The sequence below is a fragment of the Anolis sagrei genome, chromosome 12 (assembly GCF_037176765.1).
Source record: "Anolis sagrei isolate rAnoSag1 chromosome 12, rAnoSag1.mat, whole genome shotgun sequence".
NCBI classification, from domain to species: Eukaryota; Metazoa; Chordata; class Lepidosauria; order Squamata; family Dactyloidae; genus Anolis; species Anolis sagrei.
Window position 1 is genome coordinate 20,982,423 of NC_090032.1, and position 21,029 is coordinate 21,003,451.

General features: G+C 41.2%; 1 protein-coding gene across 1 annotated transcript in view; it reads right to left on the minus strand.

Moving 5' to 3' along the window:
• Positions 1–1,008: 1,008 nt before the first annotated feature.
• Positions 1,009–21,029, minus strand: part of SMG5 (SMG5 nonsense mediated mRNA decay factor) — a 48,099-nt gene continuing 28,078 nt past the window's right edge. The window contains exons 14-22 of the mRNA XM_060757881.2: positions 20,230–20,305; positions 18,703–18,878; positions 18,365–18,523; positions 16,210–16,269; positions 13,189–13,348; positions 11,456–11,546; positions 9,240–9,314; positions 8,994–9,132; positions 1,009–7,531 (exon numbers count right to left, since the gene is read on the minus strand). Coding sequence (XP_060613864.2) covers positions 7,448–7,531; positions 8,994–9,132; positions 9,240–9,314; positions 11,456–11,546; positions 13,189–13,348; positions 16,210–16,269; positions 18,365–18,523; positions 18,703–18,878; positions 20,230–20,305 — 1,020 coding nt within the window. The 3' untranslated portion in view covers positions 1,009–7,447. The remainder of the gene's footprint in view (positions 7,532–8,993; positions 9,133–9,239; positions 9,315–11,455; positions 11,547–13,188; positions 13,349–16,209; positions 16,270–18,364; positions 18,524–18,702; positions 18,879–20,229; positions 20,306–21,029) is intronic.

Here is a 21,029-nt window from a genome sequence, read left to right on the forward strand (position 1 = left end):
TTTTAAAGTGTGGACTTTGCCGAACTTTACCCTGGACTATTTTGCTCCTGCTTATCTTCTTCCCTAATTGGATTTACTTATTTCTTTTAAAGTGTGGACTTTGCCGAACTTTACCCTGGACTATTTTGCTCCTGCTTATCTTCTTCCCTAATTGGATTTACTTATTTCTTTTAAAGTGTGGACTTTGCCGAACTTTACCCTGGACTATTTTGCTTCTGCTTATCTTCTTCCCTAATTGGATTTACTTATTTCTTTTAAAGTGTGGACTTTGCCGAACTTTACCCTGGACTATTTTGCTCCTGCTTATCTTCTTCCCTAATTGGATTTACCTATTTCTTTTAAAGTGTGGACTTTGCCGAACTTTACCCTGGACTATTTTGCTCCTGCTTATCTTCTTCCCTAATTGGATTTACCTATTTCTTTTAAAGTGTGGACTTTGACGAACTTTACCCTGGACTATTTTGCTCCTGCTTATCTTCTTCCCTAATTGGATTTACCTATTTCTTTGAAAGTGTGGACTTTGACGAACTTTACCCTGGACTATTTTGCTCCTGCTTATCTTCTTCCCTAATTGGGTTTACTTATTTCTTTTAAAGTGTGGACTTTGCCGTACTTTACCCTGGACTATTTTTGCTCCTGCTTATCTTCTTCCCTAATTGGATTTACCTATTTCTTTTAAAGTGTGGGCTTTGTCGAACTTTACCCTGGACTATTTTCCTCCTGCTTATCTTCTTCCCTAATTGGATTTACCTATTTCTTTTAAAGTGTGGACTTTGCCGAACTTTACCCTGGACTATTTTGCTCCTGCTTATCTTCTTCCCTAATTGGATTTACCAATTTCTTTAAAGTGCTTTCTACTTTGCTGTTTTTTAATTATCTTCAATAGGATTGCTTCACAATCAATGGTGTGGTGTTTAAAGTCAGAGGGCTTTTCCTGTCCGGGAGTGCAACAGATACAGAGAGTGCAAGCCTGCCTTCCACTAATGAAAACACAAAAGGCGTGACAGATTTACAAACATCTCGCATTGGTTTTAATGAAGCCGGTGGATGCGTTCCAATCATTTACAGGGGAAAGGATGGGATATATATGTGGTGTGGGCACGCGCATAGGACTTCCTCTTCCTGTTCGTCCGGACGATCGTAAACAACAAAAAGGCCAATGTTGACGTCTCATCTGGATTCACAATTACGGATCCTACCATCGTGTTGACATTCGATTTCAAAACAACTGCATTCCCAACGACACATCCTACTCCAAAGTGACCCAACCTGGCTTTGTTTTGGGAGCATTCTCCTACACTTCGCATGTTCTGGGTGCGAATGCCGCACACACACACACATATAAGCAATGCTTAAAGGGTCTGGATTAGGAAGAACCAATGGGTCCCTTGGTTTGGCAAGCCACGCGCCAAGCACTAGCCGAATGTGGCTAGCGTTCTGCATTCAGCCGCCAACGCTGACCCAAAGAAAGGAAGGCTTCGTAGACGGAGAATGGGAAGAACCTCAAACCCACCCCATGGAGAGAGAAAAATAAAGATGTGCAATGAAGCTGAAGATGAGCCAGAAATGGCCATCCCGTGGTCCTTTGGAAGTCCTTCCATCCACGTTCCTCGGTGAGGAAGGTCTATTTTCCCATTTGGACCTTCCCCTATTTCCACAACTTGACCACGAAGGAGTCGGATTGTCCACTGAGGTTCCCGCGGAATTCAAATCAACGTTTGGTTCGTAATATGAGAAGTATGATTTGGAGAGGCCATCCAAAGATGGTGAAGAATGCGATTTGAAGAGCCAACCCAATGATGGCGGAGCGGTTGTGCATTTTACGGCACCACAACAAAAATTCGGTTTGATCTTCATACCGAAAGGAACGCCAGATAACAAAATATCGTCGATGTATGAATATTTACAAAAATTCTACTCTAGGCGTTATCATGGCCCGAAATGCAAGATTTGGTCAGATTTGTTGTTTGATCGATGGTTTCTGGGAGAAGACCCCATTTCTGTGCCATTTCAGTAATGTCTCCGACGGGATGCCAATTGCGGGACGAGGTATTCAACGACCGGGAATCGGATTCGGCCAAAGTGTGAAGCCTCCCCTCTTGAAATGCAAACTCCCGCAGCACGTTCCTTCTGGTATATAATGAAACAATTTCTCCTTTCGCAATATCACATCTTCCTCGGCTTACTTTACATTAGGAATGTCTCCAACAGGATGCCAATTGCGAGAGGAGATATTCAACTATTGGGAATCGGGTTCGGCCAAAGTGTGAAGCCTCCCCTCTTGAAATGCAAACTCCCGCAGCACGTTCCTTCCGGTATATAATGAAACAATTTCTCCTTTCGCAACATCACATCTACTTCACGTTAGGAATGTTTCCAACGGGATGTCAATTGCGGGAGGAGATATTCAATGATCGGGAATCGAATTCGGCAAAAGTGTGAAGCCTCCCTCTTGAAACACAAACTCCCGCAACACGTTCCTTCCGGTATATAATGAAACAATTTCTCCTTTCGCAACATCACATCTTCCTCGGCTTACTTTACATTAGGAATGTCTCCAACGGGATGCCAATTGCGGGAAGAGATATTTAACTATCGGGAATCGAGTTCGGCCAAAGTGTGAAGCCTTCCTCTTGAAATGCAAACTCCCGCAACACATTCCTTTTGGTATATAACGAAACAATTTCTCCTTTCGCAACATCACATCTACTTCACATTAGGAATGTCTCCAACGGGATGCCAATTGCGGGACAAGCTAGTCAACGAACGGGAATCGAATTTGGCCAGTGTGAAGCCTCCCTCTTGAAATGCAAACTCCCGCAACACATTCCTTCCGGTATATAATGAAACAATTTCTCCTTTCGCAACATCACATCGTCGTCAGCCTACTTCACGTTAGGAATGTCTCCAACAGGATGCCAATTGCGGGAGGGGATATTCAACGATCGGGAATCGAATTCGGCCAAAGTGTGATGCCTCCCCTCTTGAAATGCAAACTCCCGCAGCACGTTCCTTCTGGTATATAATGAAACAATTTCTCCTTTCGCAACATCACATCTTCGTCGGCTTACGTCACATTAGGAATGTCTCCAATGGGATGCCAATTGCGGGAGGAGATATCCAACGATCGGGAATCGAATTCGGCCAAAGTGTGATGCCTCCCTCTTGAAATGCAAACTCCTGCAACACATTCCTTTTGGTATATAACGAAACAATTTCTCCTTTCGCAACATCACATCTACTTCACATTAGGAATGTTTCCAACGGGATGCCAATTGCGGGAGGAGATATTCAACGATCGGGAATCGTGTTCGGCCGAAGTGTGATGCCTCCCTCTTGAAATGCAAACTCCCGCAGCACGTTCCTTCCGGTATATAATGAAACAATTTCTCCTTTCACAACATCACATCTACTTCACGTTAGGAATGTTTCCAACGGGATGCCAATTGCGGGAAGATATATTCAACTATCGGGAATCGAGTTCGGCCAAAGTGTGAAGCCTTCCTCTTGAAATGCAAACTCCCGCAACACATTCCTTTTGGTATATAATGAAACAATTTCTCCTTTCGCAACATCACATCTTCGTCAGCCTACTTCATGTTAGGAATGTCTCCAACAGGATGCCAATTGCAGGAGGGGATATTCAACGACCGGGAATCTAATTCGGCCAAAGTGTGATGCCTCCCTCTTGAAATGCAAACTCCCGCAACTCGTTCCTTCCGGTATATAATGAAACCATTTCTCCTTTCGCAACATCTTCGTGTTAAGCACTTTTTAAACCTTCTCCAAATTGACCTCATCTCTCAAAACCAGGATTGAAAGGAAGCAAACGCATCTCTGGTGACTGCAATGCCACTTTGAAATAATTCATATGATATTGGTGGTAACAAATACGGTTTGGGTTTTGGTCTGAACGGGAAAGTTAGCCAAAATCAGGACACAACTGAAGCTTAGTCTTGGATGGGATTTTGGGTGAAGACATGGGTAAAAAATCTATTATTTTGGCTTGGTGTTGATACTGAAAGGAACGCCAAATAACAAAACACTGTCGAGTTACGAATATCTCAGCAGCTTCTTCTCCCTTGCTTTGTTAATCAGCTTCTTTCCTCTCAAAAATAGGTTTTTGGGGAGTTGATTCAAAGGCCTTTCTATATATATTGTTTCGGCTCAATCTTCATACCGAAAGGAACGCCAAACAACGAAACACTGCCAATTTATGAATATCCCAACAGTGTCTTCCCCCTTGTTTTGGCTTGATGTTTATACCGAAAGGAACACCAAATAATGAAATGCCGTTGATTTACGAGTATCCCAAAAGTTTCTTCTCCCTCGCCTTGTGAAGCAGCTTCTTTCCTCTCTAAAATAGGTTTTCGGGGAGTTGATACAAAGGCCTTTTTATATATATTGTTTTGGCGCGATCTTCATACCGAAAGGAATGCCAAATAACAGAATGTCGTTGATGTACGAATATCCCAACAGCTTCTTCTCCCTTGCCTTGTGAATCAGCTTCTTTCCTCTCTAAGGGCTTTTGGGGAGTTGATATATAAAAGACCTTTATATATATATTGTTTTGGCTTGATGTTTACATCAAAATGAATGCTGAATAACAAAACATCGTCAATTTACGAATATCCCAACAGGTTCTTCTCCGTTGCCTTGTTAACCAGCTTCTTTCTTCTCTGAAATAGGTTTTTGGAGAGTTTATTCAAGGACATATATATATATAGTTTGGGCTCAGTGTTTATACCAAAAGGAAGGCCAAACAACAAAACGATGTAAATTTACGAATATCCCAAAAGCTTCTTCTCCCTTGCCGTCGATTTACGAATGATGTCGATTTACGAATATCCCAACAGTTTCTTCTTCCCTGATGTTGATTTACGAATGACATCGATTTATGAATATCCCAACAGTTTCTTCTCCCTTGTCTTGTTAACCGGCTTCTTTCCTCTCTAAAATAGATTTTTGGGGAGTTTATTCAAGGACACATATATATATAGTTTGGGCGCAATGTTCATACCAAAAGGAAAGCCAAACAACAAAAAGATGTAAATTTACGAATATCCCAAAAGCTTCTTTTCCCTTGCCATCGATTTACGAATGACGTCGATTTACGAATATCCCAACATTTTCTTTTTCCCTTGCCTTGTTAACCAGCTTCTTTCCTCTCTAGAATAGATTTTTGGGGAGTTTATTCAAAGACATATATGTATATATAGTTTGGGCGCAATGTTCATACCAAAAGGAAATCCCAACAACAAAAAGATGTAAATTTACGAATATCCCAAAAGCTTCTTTTCCCTTGCCATCAATTTACGAATGATGTCGATTTACGAATATCCCAACATTTTCTTTTCCCTTGTCTTGTTAACCGGCTTCTTTCCTCTCTAAAATAGATTTTTGGGGAGTTTATTCAAGGACACACATATATATAGTTTGGGCTCAATGTTCATACCAAAAGGAAAGCCAAACAACAAAAAGATGTAAATTTACGAATATCCCAAAAGCTTCTTTTCCCTTGCCATCGATTTACGAATGACGTCGATTTATGAATGACGTCAATTTACGAATATCCCAACAGTTTCTTTTCCCTTGTTTCGTTAACCGGCTTCTTTCCTCTCTAGAATAGATTTTTGGGGAGTTTATTCAAGGACATATATGTATATATAGTTTGGGCGCAATGTTCATACCAAAAGGAAAGCCAAACAACAAAAAGATGTAAATTTACGAATATCCCAAAAGCTTCTTTTCCCTTGCTATCGATTTACGAATGACGTCGATTTACGAATGACGTCGATTTACAAATATCCCAACATTTTCTTTTCCCTTTTCTTGTTAACCGGCTTCTTTCCTCTCTAAAATAGATTTTTGGGGAGTTTATTCAAGGACATATATGTATATAGTTTGGGCGCAATGTTCATACCGAAAGGAAGGCCAAACAACAAAAAGATGTAAATTTACGAATATCCCAAAAGCTTCTTTTCCCTTGACGTCGATTTACGAATGACGTCGATTTACGAATATCCCAACATTTTCTTTTCCCTTTTCTTGTTAACCGGCTTCTTTCCTCTCTAAAATATTTTTGGGGAGTTTATTCAAGGACATATATGTATATAGTTTGGGCGCAATGTTCATACCGAAAGGAAGGCCAAACAACAAAAAGATGTAAATTTACGAATATCCCAAAAGCTTCTTTTCCCTTGCCATCGATTTACGAATGACGTCGATTTACGAATGACGTCGATTTACAAATATCCCAACATTTCCTTTTCCCTTGCCTTGTTAACCGGCTTCTTTCCTCTCTAAAATAGATTTTTGGGGAGTTTATTCAAGGACATATATGTATATAGTTTGGGCGCAATGTTCATACCGAAAGGAAGGCCGAACAACAAAACGATGTAAATTTACGAATATCCTAAAAGCTTCTTTTCCCTTGACGTCAATTTACGAATGATGTCGATTTACGAATATCCCAACATTTTCTTTTCCCTTGCCTTGTTAACCAGCTTCTTTCCTCTCTAAAATAGGTTGATTCAAAGGCCTTTTTTGGACGCCAACCCTACCTTAAGAGACAAAGCAAAACCCAAAGGGAGAGATGACCCCCTAAATACACATTTTCCCCAGGAAGGAAGACAGATACGAGTGATCAGGACAATCCTTTAACCTTAAGGAAGGGAGAGAGAGAGGCATAAAGGGGAAGAAATCAATCCCTTGACAACACTCAAAAAAGAGGAGATTTGACCGTATAAGGGAGGGAAAGGCCAGGAAAAGCTTTACACCTTCTCCGATCCGTCTCCGCGCAAAAAAAATAACAAAACCTTTGAGAGGGATTCCTTTGTGTCTCTCTCGCATCGTAAGATCCCAGACTGGTACAGGAAAGGGACAAAACAACCAAGGGAAAAGAAGAAGAAATGCACGCGAGGAGTGAAAATAAATGGCAAACGTGTCCAACTTTGCCCTTTCCCGCCCCCCGAAAAGAGCCTCGACCGCGAATCCCAAACGCCGTGCCTCTCTTCCTTAAAATCCGGCTCTCCGGGGGCAAACGAAAAGGGAAACTAAACACCCTGTGGATTTCGGGAGACGAGGAACCAAGCAAGCTTTTTGGTTTTCTTCCCTCCCCGGCGATGAATGAAGCCCCCTTTTCCCCACCCGCTCAGGGTCTGTCAATGCTCTGGGTGAGGGGCCTCGAACCTTCCCGGCCACCCGACATCATTGCCAGGCCATCGGGGTGTCCGGTGTGGTTATGTTGGTGTGGATGGGCATGGAAAGGGCGTCGTTGCCCATGCCGTTCGGTGGCTCGATTCGGTGGATGAGGCGGCGGCGGCGGTGGCGGCGGCTGCTTCGCGTCCAAATGTCGCCCGTGGCTTGGCGGCGGCTCCGTTCCAACGCGGCGCGTCCGACGAGGAGAGAGAACTTCGACCAACCCGGCGGCTCCTCCTTCCCGCCCTCAGCCCATCTCCTTCCACTGCTTGAAGAACTCCAGGACGTTCTTGATCTCGACGCTGGCGTTGGACGCCGCTTGGAGGGCCGACTGCGGGGAGAAAGGGACGTTGAGAAAGACCGGAAGTGGAGCGTTCACAAACTCAGGATAATAAACTTCATTTGTAACCCGCTCTACCTCCATGAGGGAAACTCAAGGTGGTTTCCAACAGGAAACGGCAAACATTCAATGCCAAAGATGGAATGAAGAAGGGGAGCCAGGAAGACAGAGTTCAACCATGGCTCCTGGGTCATTGACTGAAGATGGTTGGATGGATGGATGGATGGATGGGTGGATAGATGGATGGATGGATGAGTGGATGGATGGATGGTTGGATGGATGGATGGATGGATGGATGGATGGATGGATGAGTGGATGGATGGATGGGTGGATAGATGGATGGATGGATGGATGAGTGGATGGATAGATGGATGAGTGGATGGATGGATGGATGGATGGATGGATGAGTGGATGGATGGATGGATGGATGAGTGGATGGATGGATGGATGAGTGGATGGATGGATGGATGGATGAGTGGATGGCTGGATGGATGGATGGATAGATGGATGGATGGATGAGTGGATGGATGGATGAGTGGATGGATGGATGGATGAGTGGATAGATAGATAGATAGATGGATGGATGAGTGGATGGATGGATGGATGGATGGATGGATTAGTGGATGGATAGATGGATGAGTGGATGGATGGATGGATGGATGGATGAGTGGATGGATGGATGGATGTGTGGATAGATGGATGGATGGATGGATGGATGAATGGATGAGTGGATGGATGGATGGATGAATGGATGAGTGGATGGGTGGGTGGGTGGATAAATGGATGGATGAATGGATAAATGGATGGATGGATGGGTAGATGGATGGGTGGACGGGTGGATAAATGGGTGGATAGATAGATGGATGGAAAGATGGATGGATGGGCAGATGGATGGATGGATAAATGGATGGATAGATAGATGGATGGATAGATGGATGGGTGGGTGGCTGAGTGGATAAATGGATGGATGGATGGGGAGATAGATGGATTGATGGTTGGATAAATGGATGGATGGTGAGATGGACAGATGGATGGATGGCTGGATGGATGGGGAGATGGATGGTGGGGAGATGGATCGGTGGATGGGGATATGGATAGATGGCTTTAATTCAAAAGCATGCAGTAGGGAACGCAAGAAAGTTCCAACTGACAGTTTACTTCCTTCATGCCTCACTCTGGCCCCTCCCATTTCCATGGCAGCCCTCTCCCAGATTTCAAATACACACAGGAAAGGTCTATGTCATGGCCTTCTGAGAGGATGGCCCTTGGGAACCCTTCTCACTCTATATTCTATAATAAGAACAGAACGCCCGCAATAAGTGAGGGAACACTGTATTTCAATATGAATCTCGAGTCAATACAGAGCATACGGCATGATACAGCATGGGAGCGTAGTATGAGTTAAGCCTACTGTTAATAGGGACTCTTGAGCAACCAGAAACGATGCCCTCACCTGCATGGGGGCCGAAAGCTTGCTCAGGTCATCCAGCTGGAAGCCGGTGATGATGGTCACCATCCCGGTGGTGTCCTCCTCGCTGCCCCCTTGAGAGGTGGTCAGCTGTTTGCAGCTGTCCAGGATCTTATAGAGATTCCTGTTGAATGCAGTGAATAGTATTACACTCCATACAGAGGTCGAGATTCTCCTCTTTGTCCGTTGCAATGCAATTAGGAAGGGAAAGGCTGAGCTGCCTGAACTCACCAAGCATCTAGGTCTTGCCGCTTCAGCTTGTGCCGCTCAAAGCTTTTCCCCACTTCTTTCTGGCAGCGAATGTACCTGCAAAAGGGTCAGAAAAAAGGTGAAAAATTCAGCAAATCCCTTTGGAAGTGGAGCCATCTTGGTCATAAGACTCAAAAGAGACATGCACAAGAAGTGGAAAAAGGGAGAAATCATCAAAGAAGAATTCAAACAAATAGCCAACTCCTGTAGGGAAAAGGTCCGCAAGGCTAAAGCAAAAAATGAGCTCAGGCTTGCCAGAGACATTAAAAATCATAATAAGGGCTTTTTTTCTTATGTCAGTAGAAAAAGGAATTCTATGATTCTATGGTTCTATATCTCTGTATCGGATTTAATGAAACAATGAAGGTGATATATACTGCCCGGGTTATTTGAGAAAGTCAAATGTTTATTGTCCACAATGCATAAGGTTGTGGGTGAACTACAACTCCCATCATGCCAGGTTAACTCCCTGAAACTCCATCAGTCCTCAAAGTTTGTTATGTTGGGCTAGTTTGTTCTGGATACATCCTCGGAGGGGTTCAGTGTGCCCTCTGGCCGCAAGGTGAACTACAACTCCCACTATGATGAGTCCGTCCCGTCAAATCCTCCACTAGGTTGAGCGAGTCATGGGGGTTCTGTGTGCCAAGTGTGGTCCTGGTCCATCATTGGTGGAGGTCACAGTTTCTCTGGTTGTGGGTGAACTACAACTCCCAGAAAAAAAGGTCAGTGTCCATTACACTGGGATGTCTGTGGTGGAGGAAACACACACAATCTAAGATGGAATTGTCCCTGTATGAAAGCCTTCCCTTGGGTGGTGAGCAGTGTAGTGTGGGTGGAGGGCATTGGCAGGGCTTTTGGATATGTTTACACTGAGGTGTCTGTGGTGGAGGAAACACATACAATCTAGGATGGAATTGTCCCCGTATAAAAGCCTTCCCTTGGGTGGTGGGCAGTGTGGTGTTGGTGGAGGACATTGGCAGGGCTGTTGGACATGTTTACACTGGGATGCCTGTGGTGGAGGAAACACATACAATCTAGGATGGAACTGTCCCCGAATGAAAGCCTTCCCTTGGGTGGTGGGCAGTGTGGTGTTGGTGGAGGACATTGGCAGGGCTGTTGGACATGTTTACACTGGGATGTCTGTGGTGGAGGAAACACATACAATCTAGGATGGAATTGTCCCCGAATGAAAGCCTTCCCTTGGGTGGTGGGCAGTGTGGTGTTGGTGGAGGACATTGGCAAGGCTTTTCGACATGTTTGCACTGGGATGTCTGTGGTGGAGGAAACACATACAATCTAGGATGGAATTGTCCCCGAATGAAAGCCTTCCCTTGGGTGGTGGGCAGTGTGGTGTTGGTGGAGGACATTGGCAAGGCTTTTCGACATGTTTGCACTGGGATGTCTGTGGTGGAGGAAACACATACAATCTAGGATGGAATTGTCCCCGAATGAAAGCCTTCCCTTGGGTGGTGGGCAGTGTGGTGTTGGTGGAGGACATTGGCAAGGCTTTTCGACATGTCTGCACTGGGATGTCTGTGGTGGAGGAAACACATACAATCTAGGATGGAATTGTCCCCGAATGAAAGCCTTCCCTTGGGTGGTGGGCAGTGTGGTGTTGGTGGAGGACATTGGCAGGGCTGTTGGACATGTTTACACTGGGATGCCTGTGGTGGAGGAAACACATACAATCTAGGATGGAATTGTCCCTGAATGAAAGCCTTCCCTTGGGTGATGGTCAGTGTGGTGTTGGTGGAGGACATTGGCAAGGCTTTTCGACATGTTTGCACTGGGATGTCTGTGGTGGAGGAAACACATACAATCTAGGAGAGAATTGTCCCCAAATGAAAGCCTTCCCTTGGGTGATGGGCAGTGTGGCGTTGGCAGAGGACATTGGCAGGGCTGTTGGACATGTTTACACTGGGATGCCTGTGGTGGAGGAAACACATACAATCTACGATTGAATTGTCCCTGAATGAAAGCCTTCCCTTGGGTGATGGTCAGTGTGGTGTTGGTGGAGGACAGTGGCAGGGCTATTGGACATGTTTACACTGTGATGTCTGTGGTGGAGGAAACACATACAATCTAGGAAGGAATTGTCCCCGTATGTGTATAGATGGCTGTTGCTTTCTTCTGACAGACCATAAGAGTGTTGCTTCTCTCCCCTGAGAAGTGCTTCAAAGAGGAACGCACCAACCCACCTGTTTCCCTTTTTGAATTCAGCCTCGAGGTATCGGATGCTGTCGCGAGCGCCAGCATTCTCCTTCTTCAGGAAGTCCAAGCCGTCGATCACTAAAGGAGGGTCAAGAACAAGGGTACATATAATAATAATAATAATAATAATAATAATAATAATAATAAAGCATTTGACGCCCTGCCACATTGTTGGATTATCAAATGTCTAGATGTCATCGGGGTTTGTGAAAACATTAGAACAAGTCAAGGGGGTCCCGGTGGTGATCGGCACACTGGGTGCAGTGCCTCAAGACCTTGGCCTGCACTTAAACACAATCGGGGCTGACAAAATTACCATCGGCCAGCTGCAAAAGGCCACCTTACTGGGATCTGCACGTATCGCTCGCCGATAAATACAATATAAATATCAATAAATAAATACAAAATAAATACGATATAAATAAATAAATACAATATAAATAAATGAATAAATATAAATAAAATATAAATGAATAAAATAAAAATAAAATATCAATAAATGAATAAAATATCAATCAATAAAAATATAAATGAATAAAATATATAAATAATACAATATAAATAAATAAATAAAATTAAATGAATACAATATAAATAAATAAAATATAAATAATAAAGAAATAAAATATAAAGAAATAAAATATCAATAAATAAAATATAAATAAATAAAATATAAATGAATAAAACATAAATATAAATAATCCAATCTAAATAAATAAATAAAAATAATTAAATGAATACAATATAAATGAATACAATATAAATAATAAAGAAATAAAATATAAATAATAAAGAAATAAAATACAAATAATAAAGAAATAAAATATAAAGAAATAAAATATAAAGAAATAAAATATCAATAAATGAATAAAATATCAATCAATAAAAATATAAATGAATAAAATATATAAATAATACAATATAAATATATAAATAAAATATAATTAAATGAATACAATATAAATAAATAAAATATAAATAATAAAGAAATAAAATACAAATAATAAAGAAATAAAATATAAAGAAATAAAATATAAAGAAATGAATAAAATATCAATAAATAAAAATATAAATGAATAAAATATATAAATAATACAATATAAATAAATAAATAAAATATAATTAAATGAATACAATATAAATAAAAAAATATAATTAAAGAAATAAAATATAAAGAAATAAAATATAAAGAAATGAATAAAATATCAATAAATAAAAATATAAATGAATAAAATATAAAGAAATAAAATATAAATAATAAAGAAATAAAATATAAAGAAATAAAAATATAAATAAATAAAATATTAAGAAATAAAATATAAAGAAATGAATAAAATATCAATAAATAAAAATATAAATGAATAAAAATATAAATGAATAAAATATATAATAATACAATATAAATAAAGAAATATAAATAAAAAATATAATTAAATGAATACAATATAAAGAAATAAAATATAAATAATAAAGAAATAAAATATAAAGAAATGAATAAAATATAAATAAAAAATATAAAAGAATAAAATATATAATAATACAATATAAATAAATAAAATATAAATAAATAAATAAAATATAAATAAATATGGGAGCCATAGTTTGCTGTCTCTGTTCTTTGGCAGAGAAGGCTAAAGACCTGTTGAAGGAAACCACGTATGAGGCTGTTCACCACCTTCTGCTTTGGGCGGCAGGTCTATCGACGTAAGGCGTTGCTTACCTGTCCGGGGGATGATGACGATGAACCGCCCGCTGGCGGCAAGCTGCCTGATTGTGGAGAGGTGCTGGCAGAGGGCCTGGGTGTCCGGAACCAGGTAAGGAGACATGACGCACTGGGCCTTGGGCTGCTGGAGGCTGCCTTCCAACTGCGACACCTCCAACTGTTTCAAAAAGGGGAGAAAGAATGAGGACCGAATAGGGAAGCTGGTAAATAGACACAACCTACAATCTGCAGACCCACCAAGAAGATACTCGCAGGAACACATCAGCAAGCAAGAGTCCAAAAGTGGCAGTCTAAAAATGCTACGTTCGGGAAAGAATAAGAGAGAGATCCTCTAACTGTTGCAGGAATCTATCACATACTATAATCAGGAGAGTAAATAAGAGAACAGGAGAACTCCAGACAGCGAACAATCAACTGCCAGTTAACACCACCAAAGCAAAGGAAGTCTCCTGGCAAGTGAGGGTATCTGTACAGAGGTAGCCTGTCCTCTGTTGCCTGGAGATATCCTCTGTTTACATAAAAGCTCCAACCATCAACCAAGTCCAAAAAGAAGCAGAATTAAAGCCTTGGTAGACCATGTAAACAGGAGAAATCCAGATAGCGAACAATCAAGTGCCAGTTAACACCTCCCAAGCAAAGGAACCTGGCATGTGGGGTATCCTGGCATGTGGGGTATCTGTACAGAGGTAGCCTGTTGCCTGGAGATATCCTCTGTTTACATAAAAACTCCATCACTCAGTTCCAAAAAGAAGCAGAATTAAATTCTTGGTAGATAGTATAAACAGGGGAACTCCAGACAGCGAACAATCAAGTGCCAGTTAACACTACCCAAATAAAGAATGCCTTCAGGCAAGCGGGGGTATCTGTACAGAGGTAGCCTGTCCTCTGTTGCCTGGAGGTATCTTCTGTTTACATAACAACTCCAACCATCACCCAGGTCCAAAAAGAAGCAGAATTAAAACCTTGGTAGACCGTGCAAAAAGAGAACTCCAGACAGCAAACAATCAAGTGCCAGTTAACACTACCCAAATAAAGGATGCCGCTAGGCAAGCAGGGGTATCTGCATAGAGGTAGCCTGTCCTCTATTGCCTGGAGGTATCCTCTGTTTACATAACAACTCCAACCATCCCTCCAGACAGCAAACAATCAAGTGCCAGTGAACACCACCCAAGCAAAGGAAGCCTCCAGGCAGAGGTAGCCTGTTGCCTGGAGGTATCCCCTGTTTACATAAAAACTCCATCACTCAGTTCCAAAAGGAAGCAGAATTAAACCCTTGGTAGATAGTGTAAACAGGGGAACCCCAGACAACAAACAATCAAGTGCCAGTTAACACCACCCAAGCAAAGGACGCCTCCTGGCAAGTTGGGGTATCTGTACAAAGGTAGCCTGTCTTCTATTGCCTGGAGGAATCCTCTGTTTACATAATAACTCCAACCATCACTCCAGACAGCGAACAATCAAGTGCCAGTTAACACCTTCCTAGTAAAGGATGCCTCTTGACAAGTGGGGTGTCTGCATTGAGGTAGCCTGTCCTCTGTTGCCTGGAGGTATCCTATGTTTACATAATAACTCCAACCCTCACCCAGGTCCAAAAAGGAGCAGAATCAAAGCGCTGGTAGACCGTGCAAACAGGGGAACTCCAGACAGCGAACAATCAAGTGCCAGTGAACACCACCCAAGCAAAGGATGCCTCCTGACATGTGAGTATCTGTACAGAGTAGCTGTTGCCTGGAGGTATCCTCTGTTTACATAAAAACTCCAACCATCACCCTGTTCCAAAAAGAAGCAGAATTAAAGCCCTGGTAGACTGTGCAAACAGGAGAACTCCAGACAGTGAACAATCAAGTGCCAGTTAACACCACCCAAAATAAAGAATGCCTCCTGGCAAGTGGGGGTAGCCTGTTGCCTAAAGACATTCTCTGTTTACATAAAAGCTCCAAACATCACCCAGGTCGAAAAAGAAGCAGAATTAAACCCTTGGTAGACCGTGTAAATGGGAGAACTCCAGACAGCGAACAATCAAGTGTCACTAGGTTCTTGTAGGTTTTTTCGGGCTATAAAAACAATCAAGTGCCAGTTAACACTACCCAAATAAAGAATGCCTCCAGGCAAGTGGGGATATCAGCACAGATGTAGCCTGTCCTCTGTTGCCTGGAGGTATCCTCTGTTTGCATAAAAGCTCCAACCATCACCCAGGTCGAAAAAGAAGCAGAATTAAAGCCTTGATAGACCATGTAAACAGAACTCCAGACAGCAAACAATCAAGTGCCAGTTAACACTACCCAAGCAAAGGATGCCTCCAGGTAAGCGGGGGTATCAGCACAGAGGTAGCCTGTCCTCTATTGCCTGGATGTATCCTCTGTTTACGTAACAACTCCAACCATCACTCCAGACAGCAAACAATCAAGTGCCAGTTAGCACCACCCAAGCAAAGGAAGCCTCCAGGTAAGCGGGGGTATCTGCATAGATGTAGCCTGTCCTCTGTTGCCTGAAGGTATCCTCTGTTTACATAAAAACTCCAACCATCACCCAGGTCCAAAAAGAAGCAGAATTAAAGCCTGGTAGACCGTGTAAACAGGAGAACTCCAGACAGCAAACAATCAAGTGCCAGTTAACACTACCCAATTAAAGGATGCCTCCAGGCAAGCGGGGGTATCAATCAAGTGCTAGTTAGCACCACCCAAACACAGGGTGCCTCCAGGCAACAACAGCCAGGCGACGTCTGTGCATACACCTTCACTGCTACCGGAAGATCCCTTTCCCAGAGAATTTTTTTTTCATTTTGGGAGCGGCTTGAGAAACTGCAAATCGCTTCTGGTGTAAGAGAACTGGCCGTCCGCGAGGACGTTGCCCAGGAGACATCGCCCAGATGTTTTTGACGCTTTAACATCCTGTGGGAGGCTTCTCTCATGTCCCCGCATGGGAAGCTGGAGCTGGAGCTGACAGAGGGAGCTCTCCCTGGATTTGAACCTCCGTCCCCCAGTCTCCCCCCAAAACAATCTTCTGTCGCGGGCATACCTGCAGCCGAAGCTGGGCCATGTCCCTCATGAGCCGGTTCCGGCGGGCCTCTTCGGCAGCCTAAGAGCATAGGAAACAGATCGGAACAGTTCAGAACTCCAGTATGCTGATGACAACGTCGTCTGTGCGCATTCAGAAGAACACTTACAAGTCAGTGTTTATCTTAATATAGTCTACCTTCCCAATTCTTAGGTTCAGAGCTTGCAAGGATTCCATCTAAAATGGGTTACCTTTTGAAGATGGGAGAAGGCACAAGGGGGAAACGAATGAGTGGTATATTATTGCTTATACAGCCACATGTGAACTGCCGTATATACTCAAGTATAAGCTGAGTTTTTCCAGCCCCTTTTTTAGGTTGGGGAAGCCCCCATGGCTTATACTCAAATCAAGGTTATTTATTATTTTACTATTATTTTTTAAATTACATTTATTACTTAGCTCTATTTATTATTAATATTACATTTACATTATTTTACTCTATTATTTTTATTACATTTATTATTTTACGCTATTTATTATTACATTTGTTATTTTTCTGTATTTATTATTATTACATTTATTATTCTCTATTATTAGTACATTTATTTTTTCTTCATTACTATCTCTATTATTACATTTATTATTTTTCTCTATTATTATTAGTACATTTATTATTTTTCTTTATTACTATAGCTATTATTACATTCATTAGTTTTCTTTATTACTATTGCTATTATTACATTCATTATTTTTATTATTATTTGTACATGTATTATTTTTCTTTATTACTATTGCTATTATTACATTTTTTCTTTATTACTATCTCTACTATTACATTTTATTATTTTTCTCTATTTATTATTATTAGTACATTTATTGTTTTTCTTTATTACTATCACTCTTATTACATTTATTATTCTCTATTAATATTACATTCATTATTTTTCTTTATTACTATTGCTTTCTTTATTACCATTACTATTTTTATATTTATTGTTATTACATTTATTATTTTTCTCTATTTATTAGTAGTACATTTATTATTTTTCTTTATTACTATTGCTATTATTATACTTATTATGTTTCTATCTATTATTATTCGTTATTATTTTTATATTTATTGTTATTACATTTATTTTTCTTTATTATTGTTATTACATTTATTATTTTTCTCTATTTATTATTATTACATTTATTATTTTTCTTTATTACTATTGCTATTACATTTATTATTTTTCTATATTTATTGTTATTACATTTATTATTTTTCTTTATTACTATTGATATTATTACATTTATTTTTATATTTATTGTTATTACATTTATTATTTTTCTTTGTTACTATTGTTATTGCATTTATCATTTTTATATTTATTATTACATTTATTATTTTTCTTTTTCACTATCGCCATTATTACATTTAGTATTTTTCTCTATTTATTATTATTATTACATTTATTATTTTTCTTGATTACTATCACTATTATTACATTTATTATTTTTCTGTTATTATATTTATTATTTTTCTCTATTATATTCATCATTACATTTATTATTTTTCTGTTATTATATTTATTATTTTTCTCTATTATACTCATTATTGCATTTATTATTTTTCTCTGTTATTACATTTATTATTTTTCTCTATTCATTATTACATTTATTATTTCTCTCTATTTATTATTACATTTATTATTTTTCTGTACTACTATTATTAATTACATTTATTATTTTTCTCTGTTATTATATTTATTATTATTACATTTATTATTTTTCTCTATTATTACTACATTTATTATTTTTCTCTGTTATTATATTTATTATTATTACATTTATTATTTTTCTCTATTATTATATTTATTATTTTTCTCTATTATATTCATTATTGCATTTATTATTTTTCTCTATTATTACTACATTTATTATTTTTCTCTATTATTATATTTATTATTTTTCTCTATTATTATCCCTATTATTACATTTATTACTTTTCTCTATTATTCTTATTATTACATTTATTGTTTTTCTATATTTATTATTGATATTATTACATTTATTTTTCATGTTTATTATTACATTTATTATTTTCCTCTCTTTATTATTGTGATTATTCCATGTATTATTCTATTTACCACCCAATCACAAGGCAAGGAGCCGAACACATTCCCGCGCTCACCATGCGGAACTGGGCTTGGGCCTGCTGGATCATGCCGTCTTGCTCCGACTGCGCGATGCTGATGAAGATCCCGACCTCCGAGTTGAACTGCAGGATGCTGCCTTGCAGGCGCGTGATGAAGTGGCCAAAGCTTCGGATGCAGCACAGCCGGACCACCGACTGCAAAGAAGAACGAAGGCAGGACAGGATGGTCAGCCATTCGAGTTTCCACCAAAGGTCGAAACGTCTCCAAGCAAGTTGCCCAGCTTTGGGGCAACTTTACAGGGTGATATTCACAATTTGGTGCCATTCCAAAGGAAACAAGCGCGGTTTTTGGCGTGTCAAGGTGTGCCTCTCACCTCCTCGATGTCCGTGAGGCAAGGCCGGTCCTGCTCAAAGTTGAAGCGCTTGTGGGCGTTCCTGAGCGGAGGAAGGTTGCGGAGGGCCACGTCCTCCGGGAGAAGCAGGCAGGCGCTCAGCTCCGGGACTTCGCACCCAGGAAGCATGCTCTTGACTTCGTTGCCAAGGAAAAGCCCTGCAAAGGTTGAACATCTGCTGGGGATGGTTCTCTAGGGTGGCCTTTCACTTGTGTGCTTCCCCTCTGTCATCCTAAACTGTATGTGTTTCCTCCACCACAGGCATCCCAGTGTAAACATGGCCAAAAGCCCTGCCAATGTCCTCCATCAACACCACACTGCCCACCACCCAAGGGAAGGCTTTCATTCGGGGACAATTCCATCCTAGATTGTATGTGTTTCCTCCACCACAGACATCCCAGTGTAAACATGTCCAAGAGCCCTGCCAATGTCCTCCACCAACGCCACACTGCCCACCACCCAAGGGAAGGCTTTCATTCGGGGACAATTCCATCCTAGATTGTATGTGTTTCCTCCACCACAGACACCTCTGTGGTTCTGACTGTCTCCACTGGTATGGAAAATGTCTAAGAGCCCTGCCAATGTCCTCCACCAACACTACACTGCCCATCACCCACGTTACACAGACTATTTCATCCTAATTGTATGTGTTTCCTCCACCACAGGCATCCCAGTGTAAACATGCCCAAGAGTCCTGCCAATGTCTTCCACCAACACCACACTGCTCATCACCCAAGGGGAGGATTTCTATCAGGGACAATTTCATCCTATATTTTATGTGTTTCCTCCACCACAGACACCTTAGTGGTTCTGACTGTCTTCAGTAGTATGAAACATGTCGAAGAACCCTGCCAATGTCCTCCCCCAACACCATACTGCCCATCACCCAAGGGAAGGCTTCCATACAGGGACCATTTCACCCTAATTGTATGTGTTTCCTCCACCACAAGCATCCCAGTGTAAACATGTCCAAGAGCCCTGCCAATGTCTTCCACCAACGCCACACTGCCCACCACCCAAGGGAAGGCTTTCATTCAGGGTCAATTCCATCCTAGATTGTATGTGTTTCCTCCACCACAGACATCACAGTGTAAACATGTCCAAGAGCCCTGCCAATGTCCTCCAACAACACCACACTGCCCACCACTCAAGGGAAGGCTTTCATACAGGGACTATTTCCACCTAATAGTATGTGTTTCCTCCACCAGAAGCATTCCAGTGTAAACATGACCCAAGAGCCCTGGCAATGTCCTCCACCAACACCACACTGCCCACCACCCAAGGGAAGGCTTTCATACAGCGACCATTTCATCCTAGATTGCATGTGTTTCCTCCACCACAGACATCACAGTGTAAACATGCCCAAGAGTCCTGCCAATGTCCTCCAACAACACCACACTGCCCACCACCCAAGGGAAGGTTTTCATACAGGGACAATTTCATCCTAGATTGTATGTGTTTCCTCCACCACAGACATCCCAGTGTAAATATGTCCAAGAGTCACTCTACCTGAATCTTGCAGCTCCGCAGCCGAAGGAAGCAGGTTCAGAAGGACAGAGAGACGGTTCCACAAACTCTGAGAACTCTGAAAACAGGAGGAGACGTCCCAAAAAGAGAATCAGAAACTATACAAAATTCCCGTCAGTCACTGATGTTCGTGGGAAGTTGATCTCCCAACCTAAACTACGAGGGTTGAATGAAAAGTAATGCCTCCACCTTCATAACTCCTCAACAGATGGCAGTACTGGTATGCAGAATGTACTAGCTTGTTCAGTAGACTCCCCTCTACAGTTCCATTTTACCAGGAAGCCTTCGCATTGAACGGTTGTGTTGCTAAAGTGCGAAGTATGGAACCCTGCGCAGACGGTTGGTCAATGCAACTTAAGCAACGTATGCAGCAGGTACTGGCTTGTTCAGTAGACTCTCCTCTACAGTTCCATCTTGGCAGGAAGTCTTAGCATTGAACTGTTGTGTTGCTAAAGTGCGAAGAATGGAACCCTGTGCAGACGATCTGTCAATGCAGCTTAAACGACATATGTGGCAAGTACTGGCTTGTTCAGTAGACTCTCCGCTACTGGCTTGTTCAGTAGACTCTCCTCTACTGGCTTGTTCAGTAGACTCTCCTCTACTGGCTTGTTCAGTAGACTCTCCTCTACTGGCTTGTTCAGTAGACTCTCCTCTACTGGCTTGTTCAGTAGATTCTCCTCTACAGTTCCATCTTGGCGGGAAGCCTTAGCATTGAATGGTTGTGTTGTTATAGCATGAAGTATGGAACCCTGCACAGATATTTCATCAATGCGACTTAAGCA